Raw genomic sequence first — 26,763 nt, 5'->3', positions numbered from 1 at the left:
ACGGCCCTCGCAAAAATGTTGCTTTTCTTATTTTACGTCCTGTCCTGGATCAGCAGGTGATATCTGTTTCCAAAATAGCTATTGAGTCCAATTCAATTTGTTTTGCTGACGCAAGCCGTTTATACATCTGCTTCAGTTTATTTTGCGCACGTAAAACCATTCAAATTCACGCCCCTTGACGCGCACAAAATATAAGCGCGACGGTGGAAATATCTCCCCTAATGAGCATCACACAGGTTATTATTTTAAGTTAAGTTGCACGAAAGGTGTTGCTATGTGCAACATTCGTTTAACAGTTATACTACCACACTACAAGACAACTTGTACAATAAGTGTTATGACTTGAGGACTTGAGGACTTGAGTCCGGATTACATTTTACAGCTATCCCACTAAACTACAAGAGTAGAAGATCCTAATAAAGAAGAACATACAGACTGACAGGTGGCGTAACAAAGCACACGAGATCTCCGTTGGCATATTTTATGATTTATGATACTTTCTCATCTTTAAAAGCCAAGGACGATTAAACATTTTTTCAGTTCTAAATGAGCGATGTTAAACGATACTAAAAATGTCTCATTTAACTAAAAAGACAAATAGTAAAACCAATACGTACGATGTAATAACGAAGCGAGCGAAGTCTAAATATAGATTGTAAATTATTGGATTCCCACGAGAGTCGGACAACATAGGCGTTTTCTGAGAGAAACAGGAGGAAAATGAACGCCAAATTTTCGTTTTAAAAATTGTTTTAGGAACACTTACTCACGCGTTTGAAAAAGCGTCAAATAGTCCACCATTTCGTTCTGTTTGTCTGAGTTTGTCTGAGCTATGACGTCACTCGCGCGCTTCGTTATTAGCTGAGGGGTGTATTGCTCGATACGGCGCACTTAGTAATTATAAAACTCGGCAAAACTGGGTAATTGGTAGGATTTGTCATTGTAAGGCACTTTCCTCAACCTAGCCAAGTTCAAAACATCGCTTTGAACAAATAACCCAGCCTAACCTGTCTTCTGGTGATTTCTGGAAAGTCTTTGTTCGTTAAGATCTTGGTACAACGATGACTTATAATTGACTAAATAGAAGATATTTGCCTAGGCCAAGAGAGCGTGAAGGGTATAAGAGTTTATTCGTCATATAGGCGTTTTTTGCAAGGTAATCTCTCTCAAGTTATTTTTATCACTCCCAGTTTCAGAAATCCCAGGAATATCTAGAGAGAGCGAATCCTTTGACCCGGGTTTCGCTCACTTGGACAGCATCCTACACGAAAACATCCACGCAACGCGAGTGGGAACACTATCCACGAACGATCTGGATACCATGTCTAAAAATAACTTGAGAGATTACTTTGGGAATAAAGCCTGTATAGAGGAGTAACTCTCCCACCCTTCATGCTCTCTTGCTTAAGCTAATGAACATTATAGATAAGAAAACTTGGCGACTAGAGATGGCCAGACATGCTTTTTCTACGGCAATGATTGCATTTCAAAAACCGCTTTTTTTTCTCAGGTTAATGAACGTTTTCTTTACTTTAGGTTCAGTGTTCAAGTTCTGATCAATGTTTAGAATCACCGAACTAAAATAAATAGCTACGGTAAACTGAACAAGTAGCTATGAAGAATTAATCGCATCTGTTTCGTGTTTGAGTGACCTGAGGAGGAAGTGGAGAAACAGAAACAAGCCGTCCTGTTTGGGTTAAATACTAGATCGCCAGTAAGCGGGAGATGGAAGATAATTGCCCACGCCATAAATCTTGATAGCTAAGGCAGCTAGCCTTGCATACGGTCGGTGCGCCTTATATTAGAATTGATCAATCAGGATTAAGCAGGCGGGAAAAACTTTACTGTCCTGACGTTACATGTATATTAACAGGAAAGGCATTGAAGTCGGGCAATTTTTCTCACTAGAGACGGCATATTAAATATTCACGAAAATAAAAGGGATTTATAACTGAAAAAAAAACATTTCAGGTATTGTTAAAAGTGAAAAATATGAAACACTTTGTGTCAACGGGCTTTTGATCTGGGGCCAAAAGTAGGCTAGCTGTCCAAGTTCGGCAACCCGCTCCTCGATCGCTGTCGCCAGGTAGGGTAATAGTTGTGTCATTTTAAACAAAATATGCTGTTCCTCGTCAAATCAAACCCAGAATTAGCGATTTAAACATTGATAGAGGCCAAACCAGCTTTAGCATTCCCTTCATTTTCTGTTAAATGCATAGAGAGAGACTATGATTGTGTTGTTTCGGGCCGTTTCGGTAGGACGGCTAAGGACAGCTCGGTTTTGACTGCCGCTCGTACTGCAGGAGCAGCAACGGTATAAAACAATTACAATATCTGGAGAGGAAGCCACATCAGCGTTAACTGGTTTTCATACGGGTCTTTAATCCTGATCGAATTGGAATTTGGAGTGTTGGTTTTTGTAGAGGGTGGAAAACCGGAGAAAAACTCTCGGAGCAAGGGGAGACCCAACAACAAACTCAACCCACATGTGGCGTCGGGCCGGAATCTATAACCCGGGCCACACTGGTGGGAGGCGAGCCCTCTCATCACTGCGTCATCTCTGCTCCCCAAGGGAATGGGCGGAGCTTTTGACTTTTTTGGGAGGAGGTGAGCGATTTTGAAAAAAGTATCCTGCAAGCATAGTTTTACTTGTACCAAAAAATTCATGCACACGACCACTGCAGAAAAAAAATTCTCGTACGTTCAGTTTGCCGAAAAAAAATCATGTTACACGGAGAAAAAATACTATTAATTCACACGTCCCGAGAAAAATTCCTAATACAAGAAAGGGTTTAAAAAAAAGTTCGTGCCTGTACCAAATCATTCACACATTCACACATCCCTTCAAAAGTCAAACGGTCCACCCCTTACTGTAGTTTTCCACGGCTGAGATAATTAAATATTCAAACTTCGCCACAGCTGGCTAACTCTTATCGTTCGCCTCCGTCGGTTGACGAACACGCATCATAACTGATTCTAAAAAAGCGAAATATGGCCAGAATTGACGACGTCCAGCTGAGTGATTTGAAGACTGGTGATCAAATTGCTGTGAAGGGAAACGTTGTTGATCTTAATCCGTCACTTCTCCCGTTAATGTATCACAATGATGGAATATACTTTCACCATGGCATTTTCGACACAAGGAAAAATTGGAGGTGATCGACTTCCATGGAGATAGCAAGGCCGATGCCAAGCCGAAGGGGCGCCCCATCCTTGAATTCGTCGCTGGAGGTCGCCAACTTTCTCGCGTTCTTCACGAAAATTGTCTGCCGGTGGCAGAAACTATGAAGATGGTGAACGAGGCAACAGAACAACGTAGCTATTGGCCAGGGTACGATCTGATCACAAACAACTGCGAAACCTTTGCCACTTATCTAAAGATGGGAAAGAAATATTCAGCACAGACTTCTGCAGCTCTTTTAAATCTCCTTATCAATGCGGCTGCTACCGTTACTGGAGCAGCAGTAGTAGCTGGATCGCCATCTGTTTCTTCATTCGAAGGCCAGCGCTAATAAACGATACAAGAAGTGAGTAACGAACGAACATTTACGAGGCTTCAAATACTTTGATGTTTGAAAACATTTAATAGAAGTTTTTGTATTAGAGGAATTACATAAAGCTTGAAAAGTTCCCTGATATAGAACTAATATCAAGCACACTTTGGGTCTGAACTGCGCCCGTTATCTAAACGTATGTTTTACAGTTGACTGCACAGGTAATATTTATCACTTGAATGTAAAATTAAACTTTTTCCAAATCGATTTACCAAGCAAGTAAGCATAGCATTCGGATTCAGTGGAATAAACTTAGCTTTACATTAAAAAACTGAAACTTTGTAAAATTATCAGTGTGTTTCCTTTGCAAAACAAAGCCATCAATTCTTGGAAAAGCCTTTTGTCTGCAATAGTTGTCAGACCTCATTTGAACTTTTGTCAGTTTTTACGTTTTGTCTGTATTTCTTGGAATAAGCAACAGCATTAAAGCAAGTCACGATCTCATGGCATGTTTAACCTCAAATATCCTCTTAGTTATTTCAAGCCAGGTCTTTCTGTTTGTCACGGAATGCTTAATTACATCCCATAGGAACAGCACGTTTAGAATCATATTTATTCCGTAACAATAGTTTTGGTGTAGGTGTCATGGAATGCCTAATTACATCCCATGGGAACGGCTTGTTTGGAATCGTGTTTATTCCGTGGCACTCGATTATGTGATTTGTATTCTTTCATTGTGTAACCAGTTCTGTTCGGTGCTTTTGTGGTTGGTCCTTGACCAATAGTTTTCTTTTCCTTTCTTTGATTGTAACACCTTGCGTTTACATATTTAGGGTTTTTGGGGTGATACGTGTTGAGAGGTTTTTCTGTGTGTAGAAGAAGCAGGTTGAAGTGTAGTTACGAGCGAGGCTAGAAAGTGGCAGGAACACGTCCGGAAGCACATTTTCATTACTGAGAAGCCATCAGTAAACCATTCCTAAATTCACGACAAAGAGCCATTTGCCGGGGAACGTGAGTGCTAAATAGCTGGTCGAAGCAATCGAAGGACAAGCGTAAAGTTCTGTCGAAGCCACCGAAGGACAAGCGTAAAGTTCTGTCGAAGTCTGTCGTTGTAAACCGGACAGCTGGAGTAAATCGGAGAAGTCAAGTTGAAATATACCGGACTGAGTGAAGACGTAAGGGACAGAAGTAAGTTGAAAGGTGGGAGTAATAAACGGGAGTTTGAATTGGTTCGTTGTGTGTGTCATGTGTTGGTGGAACGTTGTTGGGGTCAAGTTCATGGACAAGGACTTCAGACGCAAGGTGAACTGAACTGAACTACGGAAACGCCTTTTTTTTTAAGGAATATTCTTGTAAATAGATTAAGTGTACTGAAGTATTTAGCTTGTTTATTATATTCTTGTAAATAAATTAAGGTTAATTATTTAGCTTATTGTATTATTGTTAGTTACCCTATTTAAAGTATAATGTTATTTTAGTGTAATTGTTATAATAAATGCTTGTAGACTTAGGTAGTTGTTGCGTGTTTTCTCGGGTTCGTTTACGCTTAGTTTTTTTTGTTAGAGAGAGCCCACCTTTGTGGCGCGGTTTCGTCACACTGTTAGTCTTCTTTTTTTCGAAAGCAAAATTTGATCTCGGCAAGGCCGAAATCTGAGCGAGATTTGGGTAAAATTGACGCTGTCGCGTCCACGTAAATTTCATGTCTACCGATTCAAGGAAAATAATATGTACTCCTTTAACTTTCTATGACATTTTGTTCTCTTAAATTTTAAGCAAGTTGTAATTGTAAAACGTCTCGAATTTTGTCGAGTTATGTTTCTCGTGCATGTTTCTCGAGTTATGTTTTCACGATGAAAGTCAACAATTCTCTGACACTTGGGGTGAGTATTGTAAATTTAAACTCTATCCGGCCATGGACAAGCAGGCGGTGGTCTGAGAGGTGGTAGGATGTCTCAATATCTCGTGAAACTAAACAATATTACATGAACAAGATAAGGAGAAAACTGTTAGTTTCTTTTTTCACCAGATGCAGATCTGCCTAACTCTGATACCGTTGAGTTCAAACCATTCATATGATCCGCGAAAGAACCTAAAAATAGATTTCTCATTGTTTTATCGTCGTGTGGTTTTTGACAGGTATTCTTGTTCAGCTAAGGACGTCGTTATGTTTTCTTGGTTTTCCATTAAATAGATTAACATTTCACTAAGTTTCCTGTTTTTATTTTTGGAAATGCAGCCATGTAGGGAAGGCACAGGGAGACGTCCATTCAACCAAAAACTCCAAAACTCTCAAAACAGGAAAAAATGGTGCGAAACCAAATTCATTCGAAAATTCCGGACTTTCCGCGAGGAATATCACACGAGATAGAAATTTTTGGTTAGAACTTTTGCAAAATTAATATTTCGGTACACCTCGTGAGGCTTTCCTCTTCTCGAGAAATTCTAAAACATGTTGCTCCATTCGCCACTGGAAATTTCTGGAAATGCAAACAAGAATTTTTGGTCGAATTGAAAGCACCCACAAATTAATTGAGAGGGATTAACTCTCTCACCCTTAATACTGTCTTGCAAAGCTAATAAAAATTCATCGCTGGCGATGAGATGGCGGCCATACTCCAGCTGGGAGTATGTCCGCCAGCTCGGTAATCCCAACCGTGGCGAAAGTATTCGAACGGGTCGTTTATGACCAACTTTATCATTATCTAATCAAAAATCATATTCCCTTCCCGTTACCAATCTGGTTTTCGTTCCTAACATTCTACTGTAACCGCTTTGCTTGAGGCTACAGACAGTTGGACAATGATTATTGATCTTGGTCACGTCAGTACCGTTGTTTTCTCAGACTTAAAAAAAGCGTTTGATACTGTTAACCATGATATATTGTTGGCGAAATTACAATACTATGGACTACGTGGTCCCTGTCACGAATGGTTTATTGTTTTTATTGGATATCAATGACCTGTCAAATTGCTTACATTTTGCACAACCTATTGCAGATGTATGCAGATGACACCAGCTTAACCTATGCCAGTGCGGATTCTTTTACATTATAATACAATAATTAACTGGAATATAATACAATTTCCATTGGTGTGAAGCATGGCAAAATCATGAAAAGCATAGGGAACATTCTCGGTTGACAAAAAAAGAAATTTATCTGGTCCACAACTACATATCAGTCCTGTAATCCGGGACTTAGAAATTTGGAACTTTTAATCTCTAAGAAATAAAACAAGAAATAATATTTGCCTGTGTGTGGTTAGGCGTTATAAACATGTTGTTCTTGTTGTTCTTTTGAAGTAATGATTGTAATGCTTCTTTTCACATTTTTGATGAGGCTTACCATTTTACGCCCTCTTAAACATCATAACGTGTTCACACCTTGACTGGCCTCCCTGAGCTCGTTATCACCGCTCTACTAGTAGTAATCGTAGATTAAAGAGTGCGTTCGAGTATTGGTAGATCTGGTAGTTTAAAAAAGCAAAAATTGTGGGAACAGCATTTTGTGCCAGAGCTGTTAGGTAAACGTGAAATTGGCCTCCCTCCAGTACGGGTGAAAACAAATGAATTCATCGCAAAGCACGTGTATACGAGAGGGTTTGTTCTCGTTTACACATGTGTTACGTGATGTTAGTTAAGACTGCTCCGTAGTCCACAGTCCGCAATCCGCAGTCCGCAGTCCGCAGTCCGCAGTCCTTATTTTATACTGACCGGAAACCCACGATTCTCGACCGTGTAAATCAACACAAACGTTGGCCGTTCCGTCGGTATGCGAGACGACATGCATTTATTACCAAAACTTGGACAATTATTCCGTCTACGAGCACGACGTCAATCGCCTTGGCTTTGGGGAAACAGCTATTGATCATTTTTACTTCCGAAACAATAAAACGGAGGACACGTTGGCGAACCAAAGTAATCCTGTGGGAGTTGAACTCTTTTCCTATGCAAACACTTTCGTTGGGTTTATGTTACATATTCTGCGCACAGAAATCTAGACCAGTGAAGTGAAAAGAACACATTTCCCCCTTTGATTTATTCAGCAGAAAGCAGCGTTGGTTTTGGTCGAAGAGAAGAGGGTGCACAACACGCAGCCAAACTACAGCTTTCTGTTCGTACGAAAAGTCGTACACATTTCATGAAGACATGTATGCAAGATTTTTAGATGCCATTAACACTAACTTGACACTTTAAATAAACAACTTATCTGCTACCGTCCACAGTAAATTGTAGTTCGCAATATTGCACAACACTCGAAAGACAGTACATCACGATGCGCAAATGGAGTTCTTTACAAGACATTTGAGACCTTTAATTTGCGCCATTTTTTTTTCTTTTTTCTTACGGTTAACGGTTTTCTTTTTGTTTTACGGCTAACGGTTGAGTTCTAAGCCTTTTTAGTGCCTAACGGTCAAGTTTTTGGACCTTTTACGGCTAATGGTTTAACCCCATTGAGACCCTCAACTGAGTATCACCAGTTCCTCTGCTGCTCAAAAAAAACCATATTTATCCAAGGAGAGTCTGAAGTCCTTCACGATACTTTGAACTAAAAACGAAACAAATACAAGGATTGATGGCACACCTTGCTCGAGTCATAAAAAGGGCAACAAAGAATTGTTTCGTTGATTTATATCAATTTCGTTCAATGACATTTGATTACTTAATTAGCCGCGTGATTGACAGTCGATGGCGTAATCGCTAAGTAAGTTGATGTTCGAGTTAGAATGACACGTTTTAAGAACCACGAAATCAGAGACAAAGGTCATAAAGCGTTTTTTGTACCTGACGTTGAGCATCGCTAACCTGTAGTGTTTTACTGCTCGATATGCTGACTGGTTTCGCTGACCTGTTACTTGACTGTTACTTGACTTACTTGGTGCTGACCTGTAATTTGTTTTTGTAACCGGTTGAATTTTGAGAATTATATTTTCCATGCAATTTCATGAGGTTTCTTAAGAATTATGGATCTCCCTTATAGATCGAATAAAACAATATAGAGATTATGTGATTCCGTATCCAGTCATTCATCCGAGAACCATTTTCCCCTGGACCAGAATAAGAAACCAAAGACCATATGTCCGATGCCAAGTGGCCGAGAAACGAGTAAATAGAGAAGGACAGCCAGTATACTGCAAACCCTAACACAATGCAATGGCTATCTTTAACACGTTTCTTTCCCTTTCTGGCGTTGTTGTCCAGCGTTGAGCGATTGCTCGCCTGGACTCTTTCATGACTTGAGCTTTAAACAGATGATAATGTAAAGTGTGGCTATCCGCACCAACGGGATAAATACGAATAACTAAACTGGTCCCGAAGTAAATCTTAAAGAATGAGGACTCTCCAAAGACTTCATTCAAATACAGTGTACACGCCAACCCTCCTGGGTATTTAACAACTTTGACGGTGACGAGCCCTGGGGACGCAACAGTCATCCCAACGATCCAAGCGGCTAGAATGAAGAACGGGCACAGCTTTGAACTGATGAGTGGGGAACAGAGAGGATATACCACAGCTCCAAATCGATCCACTGCTATCAGAATTAGGCTTTGAATAGGTGCAACAGTGGAGAAGGTTGATAAGAAGTAAACCAGCTTACATAAAAGGCCTGGCCAAGAGAACCACCGATCAGCCACGAGTCTATGGAGCGTATGCACATGACGTCATGGCAGCTATATTGGTGTTCCAAAACAATGAAACGGCGGCCATGTTGGCGTACCAAACCAATCCTGTGGGAGTTTAACTCTTTTGTTATGTGAACACTTTCTTTTGTTCCAATAAATTTGCATGGCTGCTGGACACGTGAGTGAATACTCTTCAGATAGCGCAGTTGCATCTCGGGAGGAGTCACAAAAATCAGAAAGAGCAGATCAGACATGGCCATGTTTACGATTAAATAGTTGATTGGTTTTCTCATGGTTTTCGTCTTGCAGACAATAATTATTCCGATGACGGTGTTCCCAGCCAACGAAACAAGGCAAATCTTGCAGAAAGCAAAGGTTTTTCCGAATTTGTCTGCTGTAGGATTGCTGGAGCAGCTCGATGGCTCTATGCCATTTATGGTTGTTTTCGTTTTCTTTATCCTTTCCCTCGCTCACAAATTATTTTTTCTCGGTTGGCAACGTCACTCTATTCATATTCTAGAGAAGACGGGATAATTGTTCGGCTTGATGTCGTCTTTCTCGAGGTAACAATGAAGTATTAGGAATTCATGGGCGGATTTTTTAATTAGCTTTCCGTTGCCCAAATTTCAACAATAATTGGGTTTTCCTATTTCGTGAGAAGTTCAACAGAATGAACTCAATGAAGTGACCTATCAGCTTGCACCACAAATTGTCTTAACATCGACGAAATTGGCAGAGGACAGTGTTCTGTAACAATGCCCCAGATGGAGCAGCGACATGTAGCTGCGTTGCCCCTTTTAATTTCACCTCGGCGTGAAGCCTGATAAAGAGTGAGCCAGTCAGAACACAAGATATTACTAACTTTCGGGGATAACCAAGTAAAATTCAGTCAACGTCACAGGAAAGACGCTATGATCAACAACAAATGCACGAATACATGTTCAGCGTTATTCAGACTGCGAGTTTGAACCGATCAGTGGAGAGCTGCAGCCACTTGGACCAGCGTGAAATACCACACTGCAGTTGTCAAACTGATTCGTTGTGAGGAGCCTGTGCTGGAAACTGCTGGCGTTGTTACCGAGCGTTTATTCAGGTCGAAGCTGTACCTGGTCGGCCTCGGTGAAGCTGGAAGTCAGAGAGCTGCATTGAGATTCTGTTGAGAAAGAGGAAAGCTGCTTGAATCGCCCTTTTCACAGTTACCTTTACTCATTTGCATTACAATAAAATCTAGCATGTATGTGAGGCAATTTTGGGCTATTTTGTAGTTTTAGCCCGAAATTACCTCGCATCCACGTTGGATTACATTGTAATGCAAATGAGAAAAATTAACCGTGAAAGGGCTATTCTTGGCGTTGGCCGAGTTGCTCAGTGATGATGTGAGAGATTTGTCGTTGCTCGGTCCTCATTACCTTCGTCGTGGTCATCCAAAGACTGCTCATGTGCATATGACCAGTGACATGTATGATCGTCAAGCGCTCAACCTCTTCACCAGTGGTTATCTTGCGCTCTGGTTTGTCAATCGCTTTGAAGAATTTTTCAGTGGTTGGTCTTTAACCACTGTCTTCATTATTTTGTCAGTTCCATTCTCACTAAGGTTTTGACGCTTGAACCAAACACTTGTTTGGGAATTTTGCATCGGTGCAAGGTAAAATGAACCTGTTGGCTTCTTAATTACTTTTTATTTATAAAAAGCCACAGGGTATGTGTCGTCGCCGATAGCGAACATTTCTGGCAGTTGTTGTCTTCGCTTGGTGTGCAGACTTCCTCCACGAGTTTTAGTCGGGTTCCCACGAAAAGCTACAAACTCAAGGCCATTGTCATCCCGACTCAGCCCGAAATCTTCAACAGCCATGCTGTGGCGCTCTTGTCTGCCGCGCAGCAAAGTTTCTTGAGTTTGTTAGCCCACTACTACATTTCCTGTTCTTGAAGCGTTACAGCTTTCTCTGCGTTCGGTCTTTTGCCACGCCCAAGGTTACAAAGGTAACGCGCTTTTCCTTCGAGCACTTTATTTGACTAGGAGAATTTTCTGTCTCGAGTTAGCGAGAAATGATACTTGACGCCTTCAAATGATACTTAACGTGTGTGTATAACTTATTAATTTAAAAAAATCAACAAAAAAACAAACTAGAGTAGGAAAGTAAAGCTTACCGCGCTTTTTGTCTGCCATGGATCTGTCAGCATGGCCGCTGTTTATCAGCTGAAGATAAAATATGATCAAGACAAATTTGGAGCGGGTTTTTTAGACGCATTCGTCACGATAAGCTTTCCTCATGAAGATAAACACGTTGTGAATGAAAATCACGTAATACGAAAAAGTCATGACGCCGCACAGGAAAAATGTCCTCGCGTGATGCATTTCAATGTACCGCGTGATTGGTTTGAAACAAACTCGCGGCATCAAAAACGTTAAGCCCTGGTCAAACGGCGCATGATAGCTGATGATAGTTGATTCTCTCCTAACTATCATCAACTATCACCAACTGTCATTTACATGGTCAAACGGCCAAAGAAGTTCGTGATAGTTGACGATAGTTCACCAGCAGTCGCGCGAGCAAAGTCACACGAGCAGCTAGTTCCAGGCTCTTTCTGCGCAAAAATGTGAACACTAAAATGACGTCGCGGTGACAAACTTGTAAAAGTATGAATTTTTCGTGACGAAAGAGTGCGGCAGCTTGTTTACTGGTAATCGATTTGTTGGAGGAATGTACGGAAGATGAATCTGGAGAGAGTTGGTGGAAGAGAGGACGGACAAGGGAATGGATCAAAAGGAGAAACGAAGGCGGGATGATGAAATTGGTGGGAGAATTGCGAGTGTAGGACACTGCCGCTTACAAGGAAATGTTGCGCATGAACGGTGAAACATTTGAGGAAATATTGACCGCTATCGGGCATGTGATTACCAAAACAGCTGACCGAAAAACTGTCATGAACTATCATACGCGTGGTCAAACAAGAAAAACTATCATCGACTATCATTAAGAATTTAAACAAGCCCTTAATCTGAAGGCGGCAAAAAAATGCGTAGGTGTCGCGGTCTTCTGGGAAGAGTAATACAACATTGTCGCCAGCCATCTGTCTTTGTTGCGCAGTCTGCGTTAATGTCTTCCTTTAAAATTATTTGTAGACAGTAAATTGTCTTTTGTGTTATTCCCCTGAGCCTCAGAGTCAAGTTAGAATTTTAATATATCGACATTGGCCTATTTATCTCAAGTTCTCGATGTGATACTTTGGTCTGCGAGTTTCTGGAGTATGTTTAACATACAAGAGCACTCTCCACCTGCAGTGACGGACAGAGTTCTAAATTTAATCTGTTTCTCACTCCCCAAAATGTGACATAACGGACCGTGTCATCACTAAATTAATATACAAACCGTTGTAAAATGACGGTGTTAAGGCAGGCGTAAAGGAAACCCCTGCTTAAGTTGCAACGAAGTGTGTAACTATGAATATAAATTATCATGCTTGCTAAAATTAATACGCTACAGGAGCCATAATCGGGGACGGAGACCGTAAGCGCGCGCCATTTCTAGCATTGGGGTTGTCCCCATGATATGGGACAATAATTCTATTTTTAGAACAAATTGCGCCATCGCCTGAGGCACACGCGCGTACATGCTGCGAGGATTTTTGCGGATGTCGCGCGGGGGAAATGGCGTCCGAAATTCCCGCAATTTTGTCATGTTTTTGGTCCACAACTCAACGCGTTTACGTCTGTTGGAATTTTGCTTAAGTATTTTCGTCGTAAGCTGCTCCAGTTTGAGTGAAGTAAGACAGTATCGAATTTAGGTATGTTCCGCTTTAAGCTTAGATATGATATCGCTGACCAAGTTGTGTTCGGACGGATGCTTCTTTTACATGAGCTGTACATTACTCCACTCTAAGTTTCACATATGTTGAAGATTAACAGCTCTTCCAAACCACAGCAAAAAACTAGTTGTATGTTTGGATATAGCAGCGTTTCAGGACTTCAAAGTTTCCCTCCTCTTGCCACAGGCTCGCGAGGATTTCGCCAGAGTCTATCTCGACCGAAAAGTAAAACAAAAAAAAGTAATTGCAAGTTTGAGTTTCGCCTGAATTGTAAGCAACGCTTCATGTTTTATCAAGGCCCAATAAGCGACAATAAAGTTTATGTCTGTAGATGCTACTCAGTTTTGTTTGTGTAAAAATAATTGTCTGTTGTCGATGAATAAGAGCGCCCGCCGATGCGTGTTTTGTACAGTCAGTAAAACATGACAAATTGGACTTCCCACTTTTGTGAAAACGTACATCGAACTCATATAATATCTCTAGTTTCTAAATATGTTTAAGGTTGATAAATGTTTGAGAACATATTAAAAGCTCAGCTGAAAATATGTGAATACAGCAGAAATAATCAGCAAAGTTACGATGACGTTTTCTTTAATCAACTCGAATAACGATTTCGATTTCGTTGGTTGAGTTATCAAAACTCCTTGTCTATTTTGTTTTCGCAGTGTAAAATTTCAACATGTTAAAGAAACACTCATGATGTTAGTAGCCTTTTGGCGTTCGTGAAAACTGTTGCAGCATCTCGGCACAAAAGACCACGAAATAAATCTTTGTCAAGGTTTGTTGACAATTGAAAACACCGACTCGGACTTGAAAGAGCGCGCGCTGCACTATGCAAATGAGCTACTGAATGTACGCGTCAGACTTTCCTTTCAAAAACTTTTGCAAACTCGCCAAGCAAACAGAAACCATAAGAAACTATCAAAAACAGGGTTTGGTTATGATTAAGCATTTTTTGGGAAACTCACAAATCAACTCGATACCAGAGTAAAGAGTTTTCTTACATAACTTTTCTTCACAAAACAAACGAAAAACTGACGCGTACAACTAGCGCGAGCAGATATTATTCATTCACAGCGCGAAAAAAAATAAAAAAACTCACCTTTTCCATTAGCTCAGAGCATAAAACTACATATAAGAGTCCTGGTTCTTATTCCCTGCCTTATTCCCTGCCATCGCTGTGAAAAATCTGCAAGAGAATCTCGCAGCTCTCACCATTTGATCACTCAACATGACAACATCCGCGCGAGAGCCCCCGACACGTGCGCGGATCCGCGCGGATATATGACGTCAGGATGGCGCAATTTGTTCTAAAAATAGAAAATTTGTCCCATATCATAGGTGCGCGCGGATCCCAAGACTTACGGTCTCCGTCTCCGATTATGGCTCCTGTACGCTATTATTATATGGCTGTGTCTCACAAGGACTGGGAACTACCGAGTTCACGAATTTGATTGGCTGAAATCGATATTCACCGCGGTCTAGATTTTCCCATCTAGACCGGCATCTAGACCGGTTTCATTTCGCGTTGAAAAAGTAGCAAACTAAAATACAAAAATGTTCACCATTTTCTTTTATTTTCTTCTCAATCATTTATGGAAGTGCCAAAACGCCTGATGACAAAAACAAAAGTAAAGAGGACGAACAAATTTCGGCAGGTTTATGTTAAGCTCATCGCCGTTCGCAAGCAAAATGTCAGCAAACCAGTTACATTAAACGAATTAAAGTTTTCTTCTTTGCCATATGATAAACATCTTATTAACCGAGCTAACTCGGTCTGTATGGGAGAATCTTGACCTCGGTCTGTACTCACGACCTCGGTCAAGATCCTCCCATACAGACCTCCAGCTCGGTTAAGAAGAGCTAAATATTTATATACAAAGAGGTTCAAGGATGGATGTACCCCACCACGTTTCTAGAAAACTGTTCATGCAAAATTTGTGGAAGCTTTTTCCCGCAGGCAGACATGGCATTGTCGTCAGCCATCTGCCCTTGTCGCGCCGTCTGCCTTAATGTCCTAACAAAATACGCGCGCTGATTGGTTAAAAATCGTGTTTCTATAACTCGAGCTGTTGACGTAATGATGGCGCGAGCAAAGAGAATTTACACTTTGATAATCAAAGTTGGCAAGCTGTTTTCCTTTTTTTAGTCGCGGTCTTTTCTAAAAGAAATAGAAAACATGTTTTCCGTGTTTCTATCGAGTTATAGAAACACTCGTGAAAGTTTAGAACTCAAAAAAGCTGTGTAAACACTCGTCTGCGGCTCGTGTTCCCACAGCATTTCTCGTTCTCCCAAACTTCCACTCGTATTTCTATAACTCGATAGAAACACGGTACACGTTTTCTATTTCTTAATTATCATGACAAAAAGGTCGATGATTGTGTCACGATATATTAGAGCATTTTAAAGTCCTTTTACGGTAACATTCTTAATTTATAAGATAGCACAAAGAAATATTGGCGAAAGGAAACAAATATAATTGTGGACTCCAGAATGTCGTTATGGAAAACATGAAAAACTGGAAGTTCTATTCACGAAAGCAGCTGTATGCCAAACAAAGGCGAGCATGGTAAACAATGTGAATGTTTCGAAACACAAAACGCAGTCTTTTAGTATGTCTTTTCCTTTAAAGTGAGTGAATGATTTCATTGCAGTCTCAGCACACTTTCAAGCAAAGAAAGTCGCTAGCTTTGATGTACCATCCAAAATATTTTATGGCCCCATGCGACAGTTTAATTAATTACGTGGTGATCATGACATTCAGAATAGAGCAAACTAATTAAAAAGGGACCATTAAACTTGATATAAATATAAACAAAGTAAATGAAAACATGCAGGCATCTCCTTTGTTACTAAATACGTCTATTATTAATTATGGATAAACACGGCTTCGGATAAAAGTTTATCCGCTTTGGCCCAAATTCACAAAGAAATATGATGGATGCGTCAAACCTCGTTTCTCGACAACGTTTTGAACTGCTATAGTCTGGCACACAACATAACACCTTCGATGGCAGGCTCATGGCTAACTCATCTGGCCTTTGCAGCTCTCAACATTCTGCTGGGAATGTTATTTGTGGCGGCAAACACAGACTTTTGTGCAAGCGTTTTTGAAACTCAAGTTGGTAAGTAAACACTTAAGAGGCCCTCCTCTTTCCTTCTAGTCAGTCTTTTTAATTTGCATCAATAGAATTTTGATTTTTTTTTTCTTCTTTTAGACCATGTCTTACTCGGTCATGCCATGGACGCGGTTACTGTTGTTGATGAGTTTGAATGCCAGCTTAAGTGCATCGGAAATAAAAGTTGCAAGTCGTTTAACGTTCATACTGATGGCGACAATGTACAACGACGCATTTGTGAGCTTAACAACAAAACCCGACAGATGAAGCCAAGAGATTTTAAATGGAAGAAAGGATCCACATACTATGGCTCTGTTCAGGTCAGTTGGAAACTGCCCTACATTCACATTTTCTATTTTAGTTAATTTCACCCGCGCTAACTTGTTCTTGTGCGGTCTTTCAGAATGAAATAGGCTGGCTTGTGTGGTTACAAAGAGTGAACATAGACTCATCCTAGACTCATATAAAGTTAATAGGTTAGGATATTAATAAACCTTGTTGTTACTACTTAATTTATCGACCCGGTTTATTTCATATCTTAACCCAACACAGGCCTCCTGCATCTATGTTTCCCGTGAGCAAACCAAGCAAACAAAGAACGGAGAGTGTTATCCAGGATACAAGGGGAAAAAATGTGAAAAACGTGAGTGTTGAAAATTTGTCTTGCAACGATATTTTGTATGATTTGATAAAGCAGGTTGAATTTTGTTTCAAAAGGTGCCCGCGTACTGCGCAGTGCTTGTAAGAGCATTATTATTTTAGAGTAAAGTTAGCGATGTTGGCGGACTTTTTAGAAAGATTTCCCTTCTGCTTCAAAAGAATATGAAGAGTTTTATTTAAAACATGTTTTGCTTTTTGCAGCTATAAAAGGTTTGAATTCCAATCAGCCTGCTCATTCCTGTAAGGACATCCGGGACTCAGGAGACTCCAAAGGAGACGGCGAGTATTGGATCGACCCTGAGAAGAGTGGAAACCCTTTCAAGGTTTACTGTGACATGACAACTGACAGAGGTAAGTAATGGATAATGATATGAAAGTTCAAACTTTCTAAATTCTAAGGAATGAGTGCACAAAGCCCCCACAGCTTCCCGAGAACAGCTTTTTATGCGTCTGTCCTCTCATTGCTGATAAATTGCGTGGTAACATCGTCAAATTATACTCATGGAGGTCCACGTCAAAATTTGACAAATACAAGTTCCTCTGTGGCCTTACAGTTGGATTCAATCTCAAGAAAACGTCATCTTAAACAAAGCTCCCGTTTAGATGCAATTTGTCGATTATAATCGAGAAATGACAACATTAAACAGGCTGTGAAAGTTTGGTAAAATTGTCAAGATCCACTTGTGATGGCGTCATGTATCTGTCTGTGCTCTTATTGACCACAAAAACTAGCCAATGGGCGTTTAACGGCTGGTTGATTTTCTCTTTTTTAAAAACAAATTTCCCTTAAGATCTAATTGGTCCGCTATAGAAGGAACATTTAACATGCTGTGAAAGTTTTGCAAAATTTTCACGATCCACGCTTTATTGTTTGATGTAATTAATGATGGGAAGGTCACGACAAATATGAGCTCTATTATGCAGCAATTTTACAGCATTTGCACCTGCTAATCGTTTCCTTGTTTTTTTTTTTCTTTTCGTGATAAAAGCAAATACAGTCCTCAACTGCTTTTATTTTTTCACGTGACTACTGAACTTTGTTTTATTTAAGGAGGTTGGCTTCTTGTCTCCAACGTTGTCATTGACAATCCGTCATCCCCACAAATGTCAGTAAAGACGTCATACCGTGAAATCAGCAGTTACCATAACAACGAGACGTTTCTGACCAAGAGTGCCATGAATGAGCTCAGAACGCACCTGTCTTTCACTCAACTGAGATTCCACTGCAGTAAACAACAGGGACGTACGTTCCACGTGACCACGGTCGCTAACAGCACTGGTGAAGCTGTAGTCCAGTACTTCAGCGGTCAGACGAGTGACCGGCCTGATGCCTGTGGCTCATTTGTTAGAATGGAGGATGATAACTCGGAGTTAGCAGGAGTTTGCCGCCAGTGGGGATATGATCGTCCAAGCGATTACGGCAACAAATGGAGCTGGCATGCTATCGGACATGAAGAGAGATTGTACAACCATGCGGTTTTTGAAAAAGATTCATTTTACTGGCTGCTGACTCCAGGTGGCTCAAGATGGGAATGTGATGACTATCTCGTTGGAGTGTCTTCTGGTGATTTCTGGAAAGTCTTTGTCCGTTAAGATCCTGGTCCACCGATTACTTATAGCTGGACCAACGTATTCATCTAATCTTCGATATATACAAAAATAAAAAATTTAAGTTAAATAAAGTTTTGCGATCGGTAATTTTGTTTTGCGTTTAAGGACCTTTTACACAGTTATCAGCTTCCATAGAACGTCTATAAACACGAGAAATAACACCATCGTTAGCAAATAGAAAATGAAAATCCGATCGAAAATCCAATAAACGATGTATAGCTTAATAATAAAATAAAACAAAACATAATTGTTTTATGGACAAATTAAATGTTCATCGTAGAGGGATTTGCTAAAAACTCTAAATAAACCAACGTTAACTGAGCAGCGAGCTCGCAACATCACTGCCTCGATTTCTAGAAAGTAGTAATAGGGGAGTTCGACTTTGTACATTTGCAAGCTTGGGACCTTTTTTTTGCTTTTTAGCAGCCCCATGTGTGACCCAAGCTTGCAAATGTACAAAGTCGAACTCCCCTATTACTACTAGGAGAAGCGGGGAGAGAAACGCGAACTAGACGGAGCCACCCCCCGTTATAAGGAAAAATCGGGGAATGGAACGAGGGGCAAGAAGCTGCGAGTGGTTAAGGAGGAACCGGAAAGAAAAGTGCGGAAAGAGGTGTGTGGGGACTTTTTGCGGGCAGCACAACGATCAGAAAAAGAAAGGGATGAAAGAGCCAAGGCCATGCCGGGGCTGCGGAGTCGGGGTTCTGTGCGACTACCGGTTATGCATGGCATGCGGAGGGAGCGCGCTAAAGCAGCGGCTAAGCCGAAAGCACAAAAAAGCAAAGAAAGTTTTTGAACCTGTTTTGCTCGAGCTCAAGGCAGCCCAATTTGAGAGATGAACACCTTACGTAATATCAAAAGTTTCTCAATTTGAGAACGGCTATGGTTCGTGGATCAAACAACTGTCAACTTTCCGAGGCCATTCAAAACCTCCCTCCAGAGCTTCGTGAGATAATTTACAAGGAGTATCTCGCAATAAAAAGGAGGCAAAAAAAGGAAATGGGTTGGGATGAGGTACATTATGATATTGAAGAGGCGCCCTCCTGTGAAAAACGTTCAAGAATTGTAAAGGTCATGTTTTGCCGTAAATGCTACTTCTGTCGCCTAAACGGACTCTGTTCCGGTGTTATAAAAATGGAGTAAAACACTATCTCGGCTACCCCATATATGACGAGAACAACTACGACGAAATCTTTCAGAAATTTTACTGAGCGGCGACGATATTAACCCTCGTTCGAATCAATAGTTTTGTTTTGAAATCTGTGAGTTGCGTGACGTTTTTCTCAGAAAGACTGGAACCAGGCCCTTGGACGAGCAGTACTGAAAACCTGGAGGACAACTCAAGATTTTTTTTTGTTTGCGCCGAAAAAAACGAACCAGGGCATAATTTACAAAAAAATACGTTCAGTCAACGCGCTGTAAGTTATTTTTTCACCACAGCAGCTGCCGAAGTGAAGCGAGCAGGAGAAAACGTGAAAATAACAAGATTTGATCACAGCGTTCGATCGATCGTAACATGTAATATTCTTGAACAAGGGGCTCAATCGAGCCCGTTTAAGTTTTCTCTGCTTCTCGCATGGCTTCAACGACTTGATATGTTATCTGTCTGGCCTCTTTCTGCCAAACGAGTGTAGAAAGTTCCATGAAAATAAAGCAAATCGCGTGGAAAAGCACAATCATTTTGGCCTTCGGAAGTGCTGTTGGGATATAATTTATTCAGCCAATCTCTAATTATAGCTCAAGTATGACATCATCTCGCCTCCCAAAAGCGCATGCGAAATTTAGGCAAAGGACGGATAAGCTACACCACAAGCGATAGGAGAGGCAAATGGATCAATATATATAGCTTGCAGCATTATTATATTTATTAGCAAGCAAATGAAGGTGCTTTTGGATGTGAGGTTGGCCACCTCTGATTCCTAATTCGGCACGTACAGACGCTTGTTAGGGGAATGGGGTGAGGCAGTCCACGGCGATAACCCCGGGTGAACCCGCCCCGGCCCAGTGGAGACTGGGGGGTGCTCAGAGACCCCTCGGGATCTCAAACCTCGTTCCCAGAGGTAAAATGGGAATTGACAGCCGCCTTGTCAGTGACGGGAAAGTCCTAGCCGGGGCTAGGCAAGAACAGCCAACGAGCACCCCCCGACAGGGCTTTTGCCCTTTTGTGTGACCTGCCACGCAACGTCACGCGTGATAGTAGCGTAACCCAGTCACGCAACGTCACGCTTGAAGGTAACGCGATGTAACACAATCATCTGTTTTTTATAAGACTTAGAGAGAGTTTTGTGTTTTAAAGCACAAAATTTAGTTCAAATTTGTGCTGGACTCCGCAAGTTTTTTTCTAAATTCTTGCCGAATCTGGTTTTTTATTTTTTCAAGATCTGACTGGCGTGAATTTGTTTGTTTTTGCGTAAAGTTTAAGCGTAAAGTCTCTTTAAGTTGGCGATATTTCTGCATTTCACCTGTGATCAGTAGAAACTCCGTATCAGAAACACGATTATCATTCAGAGCTTGTGAGACAGAGCTGTTTATCGAGTCATGTTTTGCAATAGCCAGAGAATGGATTCTCGAGTGCTTATTAACTTTACGTTCAAACTTCTTGTTGATAACGGACGGGCCAGTGGAAGCTGCGCCAGATAAAGCTGCTATCGCGGCAACAGGCGCGCCGATAACAATTCCAACACCAGTAAGTGATGTTGCAACAGCCCCAGAAGACAGAGCTGCCGTGACGGCGCCAAGGCAGACCGCTGAATAGTGAATCGCTTTCCTGACTTTTTTATATTTTTTCAACACAAGCCTGTAATGCTCAACCTCAACAGATATTTCTTTTTCAATTTTACTTATTTCAGTTAGCCGGAAATTCTCGGCATTTGTCGTTGCGGGGAGGTTTGGATAGAGTTGTTTTTCAATCTCGGCAGGCGGCGCGCTTGGAGGTAACACATTTGCTGAGGACATTGTATAAAAAGAATTTTAATTTAACTCTAATTCAAAAACAAGTGGGAAGCCCTTGAAATTAAAGAGGGCGCCACTCTCGTCTTTAACGCTCATCTTGATTCTATAAAATGATTTGTCCGTAGAAGCGTCACGGAAAACATTTTGCGATGAGTCCATGATATAGCTGACGTTTTCATAAGGCTTTCCTCTGACGTCAACCTTGGCAAGAAGGTTTGACTTCTTTCCATTGAAAAAGTTCTTTGTTGAGTCAACGAGATCACAGTGGATAAAGTAGCAACTCGGGCTGTTAAGCTTTTTGACATTTTCTTCTTTCCTTAAATTTCTCCCGATTCCAAGAAAATTGGCCAAACTCCACTCAACCGAAATTTCTTTCGGTGTTGATGATGTATCCCTGTTTGAAATTTTTAGAACAGAATTGGGATTATTCGTTTCCACAACCAATTTTGCTGTCTTCTTATAATATTCAAAACTGGATTTCAGTTCTTTTGCGATACTCTCGACATTGTAATGGCCTTCAGGTAATGATGCAATCACATCATTAGTTCCTTTAAAAAACATTCTGCCAACAGTACTGAAATTATGCCACGAGTTGTAAAAAGAACAACTCAAAAGTCTGACAAAGTTTGCTTCTGGGAGCGGCTCTTCAAAATAGATATCCTCGCCGTTCTCTTGTGTGGCCATTATGAGAACAACCATTTTATATTCAACAAATAAAATTACGTTTAAATATAATGTCGAAGTGGTGGGAAGCACCGGAGGTTGCGCTAAAAACAGTTATCGCAAAGGAAAAGGCGTGGACCAATTTCTTAAGCCGCTTTCCAAAAGCTGACAAAAGCCGGTTTGTTTCAGAAGCACACTTCGACGAGAAACATAATGCGACTGCAGAGGTGTTTTTCAAAGAAAGCGAAGGCTCATTACAAAGCGTCTTCGGTTCAGACAGACAATATTGGAGTGCAGAAATGAAAAAGGCGAAAGGTTTGGAAGACAGCGGTGGTTTTCCTTACCAGCTGTCGCCGCTTGGAACAAAAGTTTCCTTGCCCATCCCTGCGGAACCTTTCGACGGCAAAGCGCAGAGCTTGAAGAAAATTTTCAACGCCGAAATCAAAATCTACGTGACGCCAGAGGAAAATTTCATAACAAAATTCAGAGAAATATTAATTTCAAAAAATCAAACTGAGGTACACTTCTGGAGCCGAATCAAAACACTGGTTAGGAGGGCCTGACATGAAATATTGGCCGCAACAGCTGAACTTCGCCGTTTTCTGCGCGACACAAGGGTGTGGAATTTCTCGCGAAATCTTTGACAGCGGGGTAAATCTCCCCCCGCAGATAAGAGCTTTCTACATCTTCCACGTGTACTTCACGGTGAGGCGAATTTTGTACCAGCTTGGGGGGATCCAGAGCATAAGCGCATTGCCCGGAGACCCGACGTTCAGCCAAATGAATAACCATTACGACGTCGCTTCGTACAAAAGGTTATGCGGGGAGTTCGGTATAGACCCGTCGAGCGATTTTCGTTACACGCACGGGCCAAACCACGGGCTAGGAACGGTTTACGTTTACGCGTCCGGCGCGGCAAAAACCGACTATCAATACCCGGGATGGAACAAATTCAGCGATGAAGGCGGCAAAGCGATTCAAGGAGACCTGATTTACTTCGTTCAGCCAGACGCTGGCGGGGATACCCAAGCGGACTGGTTCGCGCCAAACACAGCGCCCGGTTTGACGCAAGCGGGGTTGTCGAGAATCAACCAGTCAATCGAGGCTTTCGTTTACTGCATTCTGGGATCGCAAGTCAACGTCCGCAGCAGCATTCTCGGTTCTGGTGGCCGGGCGAGAGAAACCCAGAGCGAGTTTCTTGTTCTGGTGGAAGACGCGATCAGACAGCCCGACCTGGCCGAGAGCGTGCAAAGGTACCAGCTCGCGGTTGATGAAGCAAAGATGAGGCTTAATCTAGCCGTATGTCCGAGCGCTTGGTTAATGCCAGCAAAGATGGAAATCAACACAGAAAGCACGGTCGGTTACAACAACAAGCTGAAACAGGCAGTGCCAGGAATGCGACTCGGGGTCAACAACGAGGTGAACCCTGACACAAAAAAAGTGGGCGTTGCCCTAATGGAAGGAGGCCCTTCAAAAATAAAAAGGCAAATCGGATCCAAGCGAACTCCAAACACTGGGCCAGTTCATTCAAACACTGGGCCAGTCTATTCAAACACTGAGCCAGTTCATTCAAACCCGGAGCCAATTCATTCAAATACAGAGACAGCCCACGAAAACAACAAGATATGGCTCATTACAGGTTTGGCCTTGGCGTCATTTGTGCTGAGTCACGCCGTTTCATAACGCGCTCAAAGAGGAAGGCGGCAACCGCGAGGATCAACAGCCAAGCGTGTTTTTCAAGAAAGCTGATCACCTGGCCGGCTGTGCGAAAAACAAAGCTGACAACCGCACCAAGGAGGCCCGGCAGAATGTCAGCTTTTTTTTTTTGGCAAGCGTTTTAAGGCCGTTTCCCACGCCGTTGGCAACCTCTTTCAGGCCGTTTGAGGGCGAGCTAAGAAGAACACCGAGGGTAGTTCCGACTGCAAGCAAAACAGCTGTAACGGTGAAGCCATATTTTTTGAAGATAGCTTTCACTCTCTCTGAGACGATCTCTCAGCGGAAGCTGTTCGATTTCTCTTTCTCTTTCATTTTCGATTTCATTTTTTTTTTGTTCGAGTTCCTTTAATTTTTCCTTGGCACGTTCTCTTTCTGCAGAGGGTCTATTTTTGTCATTCATGATTTCTTCTTGTTCTTCAATTTCGCGTTGTATTTCCTGATCTATTTCTCGCCTTACTTCATCATTCGTTTGAAACTCTTCTAATTCGATTTATTCTGAAGGTTGGTAGTATTTGCCCTTTTTTAATTGATCCAGTTCTCTTGTCAGAGCAGTTCGTTCATTTATTTGCATTTTTGCTCTTTCACGGGCCTTATTTCTTTCAGTTTTGTCGGCACTCGAGTCTCCTGCTACAGCTTTATTGTCATTAATGTCGTCCGTCAGTTTTTTGATTTTTTCTTCAAGAGTTTTTCTACGAGGTTTTCCAAGAGCTAGTTCTATCTCTTTTTTAAGATCTTTGTTTATCCGGTATTCCTCCTTACCCGGTATTTTGGTGATTAAATGGTAATAAGGTTTTTTTGTTCTATTGATCCCGACTTTTAGCCTACCATTATCATCCAGCTTGTATTTGATCTTACATTTATCAAAGAATGGGAACTCTTTGAGAAGTTCACTTTCAGCAAAGTTTGTTGTTGAGAGGCCGGGGGCAACAGGAAGCTCAACATAGGATGGTTGTTCGCCAGGTCTGTTCATCGTGGTCTGACGTTGGTTTCCATTCGTCGCAGGCGTTGATGAGGCACCGGGTACAAACCCTGTTGTTTCATTGCCGCCCGCGGCCAAATTACCCTCATCAGCGTTGTCTTGATCATCTGTATGACCCATGAGAGGATCTCTTTCATTATAGTCGAAATCTCCACCTGTCGCCATAGCGATATATTCCAATTATGTTATTTTTCAAATTAGAAAATATTAACCGGTGTATTATACAATGTCAGTGCCAGAGAACCTTCGCCCAACGTACAACGAAAAGACATTACGCGCCATGAAGGCCGAGCGCGCGGTCAAGCGAATCACCTTTGACCGCTCTGAAGCCAGCCCCGGCGAGACGCTGTATGTTTCAGTGCCCAAGCTGAACGAGAACGAGGTTCTGGTGCCGGGCTCGCTAGCGCTTCTCTTTGACATCGACCTTTCTGGAGGGCACGCCAACAACTTCCTTGTCCAGAACGTTACGCGGGCGCTAGTTGACAAGCTGGTCGTGAAGTTTGGAGGCACTATCCTGCAAGACACGGTTGGATATGACATCTACAAAATCTTTGAAGACCTTTTCCTTTCGCAGGAAAAGCGAGACGGCATGATTCTCGAAGGGATTCAGAGCGAGGATCTATGCAAGATCCGCTCAGGCCCGGGAGACAAGAAAACCTCGGGCGTCGACGCTGAAAACAAGCTGAACGAGATATTTGGAAAAAAGTACCGCATCAGTCTCGACCATCAGATCATATCTGACCACGGCGTTTTCTACCCCCAGGCCCTTTACAGCGACCTCACGTTCGAAGTAACCCTTGCACCAGCTTCACAGGTGGTCAAAGGCTCTGAAAAAACCGAGCTGAAATATAAGCTGACCAACACCCAGCTCGAGTACGAAATGATCCGCAGCAAGACTCTGGCAGACGAGGCACAAAGCGTTTACTCCAGCGGCAAAGAGTTCACCTATGACCACGTGTCTCGTTCTAAAGTGGTGACCTTCACAAAAGGCACTGACAGGAGGATCAACATCAAAGTCGACGCCCAAAGAAGGTCACTAAAAGCCATCCTCCTACTGTTCATGGAGGAGTATGATGGGGGCGCCAGAGATTCAGAAAAATACGTCTTTCCCGATCTGACGAAAGTCAGCGTCACGATCAACGGCTCGCCTAACATGCTTTACAGCAACGGCATCGAAGGCAAGGACATTTGGGAAGAGCCCCACCGCTTCTTTGTGAAATAGAAAAATAAAACTGAGCACATGAATATGACAAAATTTTACACCGATGATAAGTTCGGGCTTGTGATTGATATGCGCTCCATGGCGGACCAAGCAATGCACGGCAGCGGCACGCGCATTGTGAACAGTACAGACGGAGTCCAGCTGGAAATCGAGCGGAAAGCCGAAGGCTCGGGCAAAGTGAACTGCCATATATTCGTAATCTCCGACTCCCAGTTCAACATTATGGACAGAGAGCTAGATTCTGTGCAGTATTGAATATGAACATGGACCCAAGCAAGATACCCTTTAACGCTCTCATTGTGGGGCCGACGAATTCAGGCAAATCAAGGTTTGTGGTGGACCAGATCTACGACCCTTTCCGCGGCAAGTTCGACCACATCATACTCATCTGCCCAACATTCGCGCACAACAAGACCTACTACCGAATTGGTGAAAATGATCCAAGAATGAATGTGATAATATGCGAGCAGCACGACGTGGAAAAATGGTTGAAGCTAGTGAGATGGCTTTTCGAGGGCACCAACACGCTCATAATCCTCGATGACTGCGCAGCCTCCAAAGATGTGAAAGGGCGCACAGGCCAGCTGGTAAATCTCGCCTTTTCTGCTCGGCATATCGGCATCAGCGTTTGGGTGCTGGCCCAGAAGATGACCAGCATAACAGCTTCCTTCCGGGAGAACGTGGCGGCGATCGTTCTCTTTTACGCCCCCTCGGCCAAGACCACGAAAGCCATTTTTGATGATTACGCTGGCGAACTCTCTCAGGATGAGTACAAAGGTCTGATTTCAAAGCTGAAAGAGCGAAAGTTATTATCTTGTGTTCTCGCTTCGCCACCCCTACCCCCTAAATTAAGTCATTTTGAATTAAAAAAAAAAATGAAAGATGTATATATTGATATGAAGTTTTTTTTTTTAGTTTG

The 26,763-nt window shown here is 42.1% G+C and overlaps 2 protein-coding genes across 2 annotated transcripts; both read left to right on the top strand.

The window, feature by feature from the left end:
- Positions 1 to 15,811: 15,811 nt before the first annotated feature.
- On the top strand, positions 15,812 to 18,580 carry LOC149112593 (uncharacterized). The gene is made up of 5 exons (XM_089288985.1): positions 15,812 to 16,047; positions 16,141 to 16,361; positions 16,594 to 16,684; positions 16,903 to 17,052; positions 17,753 to 18,580. Exons 1-5 carry the CDS (start codon positions 15,864 to 15,866, stop codon positions 18,292 to 18,294), a joined length of 1,188 nt encoding a protein of 395 aa, XP_089145111.1. The 5' UTR covers positions 15,812 to 15,863; the 3' UTR covers positions 18,295 to 18,580.
- Positions 18,581 to 24,839: 6,259 nt separating this feature from the next.
- Positions 24,840 to 26,006, top strand: LOC149112592 (uncharacterized). Its single transcript, XM_089290134.1, has one exon. The coding sequence runs from the start codon at positions 24,849 to 24,851 to the stop codon at positions 25,842 to 25,844; it is 996 nt and encodes a 331-aa protein (XP_089146260.1). The 5' UTR covers positions 24,840 to 24,848; the 3' UTR covers positions 25,845 to 26,006.
- Positions 26,007 to 26,763: the final 757 nt, after the last annotated feature.

The sequence above is a fragment of the Orbicella faveolata genome, unplaced genomic scaffold (assembly GCF_042242905.1).
Source record: "Orbicella faveolata isolate gen_17 unplaced genomic scaffold, um_ofav_v1 contig_2, whole genome shotgun sequence".
In the NCBI taxonomy this organism is placed as follows: Eukaryota; Metazoa; Cnidaria; class Anthozoa; order Scleractinia; family Merulinidae; genus Orbicella; species Orbicella faveolata.
Note: the sequence above shows the minus strand (reverse complement) of the source record. Positions and strands in the feature narration are given on the sequence as shown.

Bases quoted from the DNA above. Each gene is read 5' to 3' on its own strand.
- LOC149112592 (XM_089290134.1), top strand. From the start codon at position 24,849: ATGTCAGTGCCAGAGAACCTTCGCCCAACGTACAACGAAAAGACATTA.
- LOC149112593 (XM_089288985.1), top strand. From the start codon at position 15,864: ATGCGTCAAACCTCGTTTCTCGACAACGTTTTGAACTGCTATAGTCTG. The intron at 16,048-16,140 runs GTAAGTAAACAC...TTCTTCTTTTAG, and splicing joins CGTTTTTGAAACTCAAGTTG to ACCATGTCTTACTCGGTCAT. The intron at 16,362-16,593 runs GTCAGTTGGAAA...AACCCAACACAG, and splicing joins CATACTATGGCTCTGTTCAG to GCCTCCTGCATCTATGTTTC.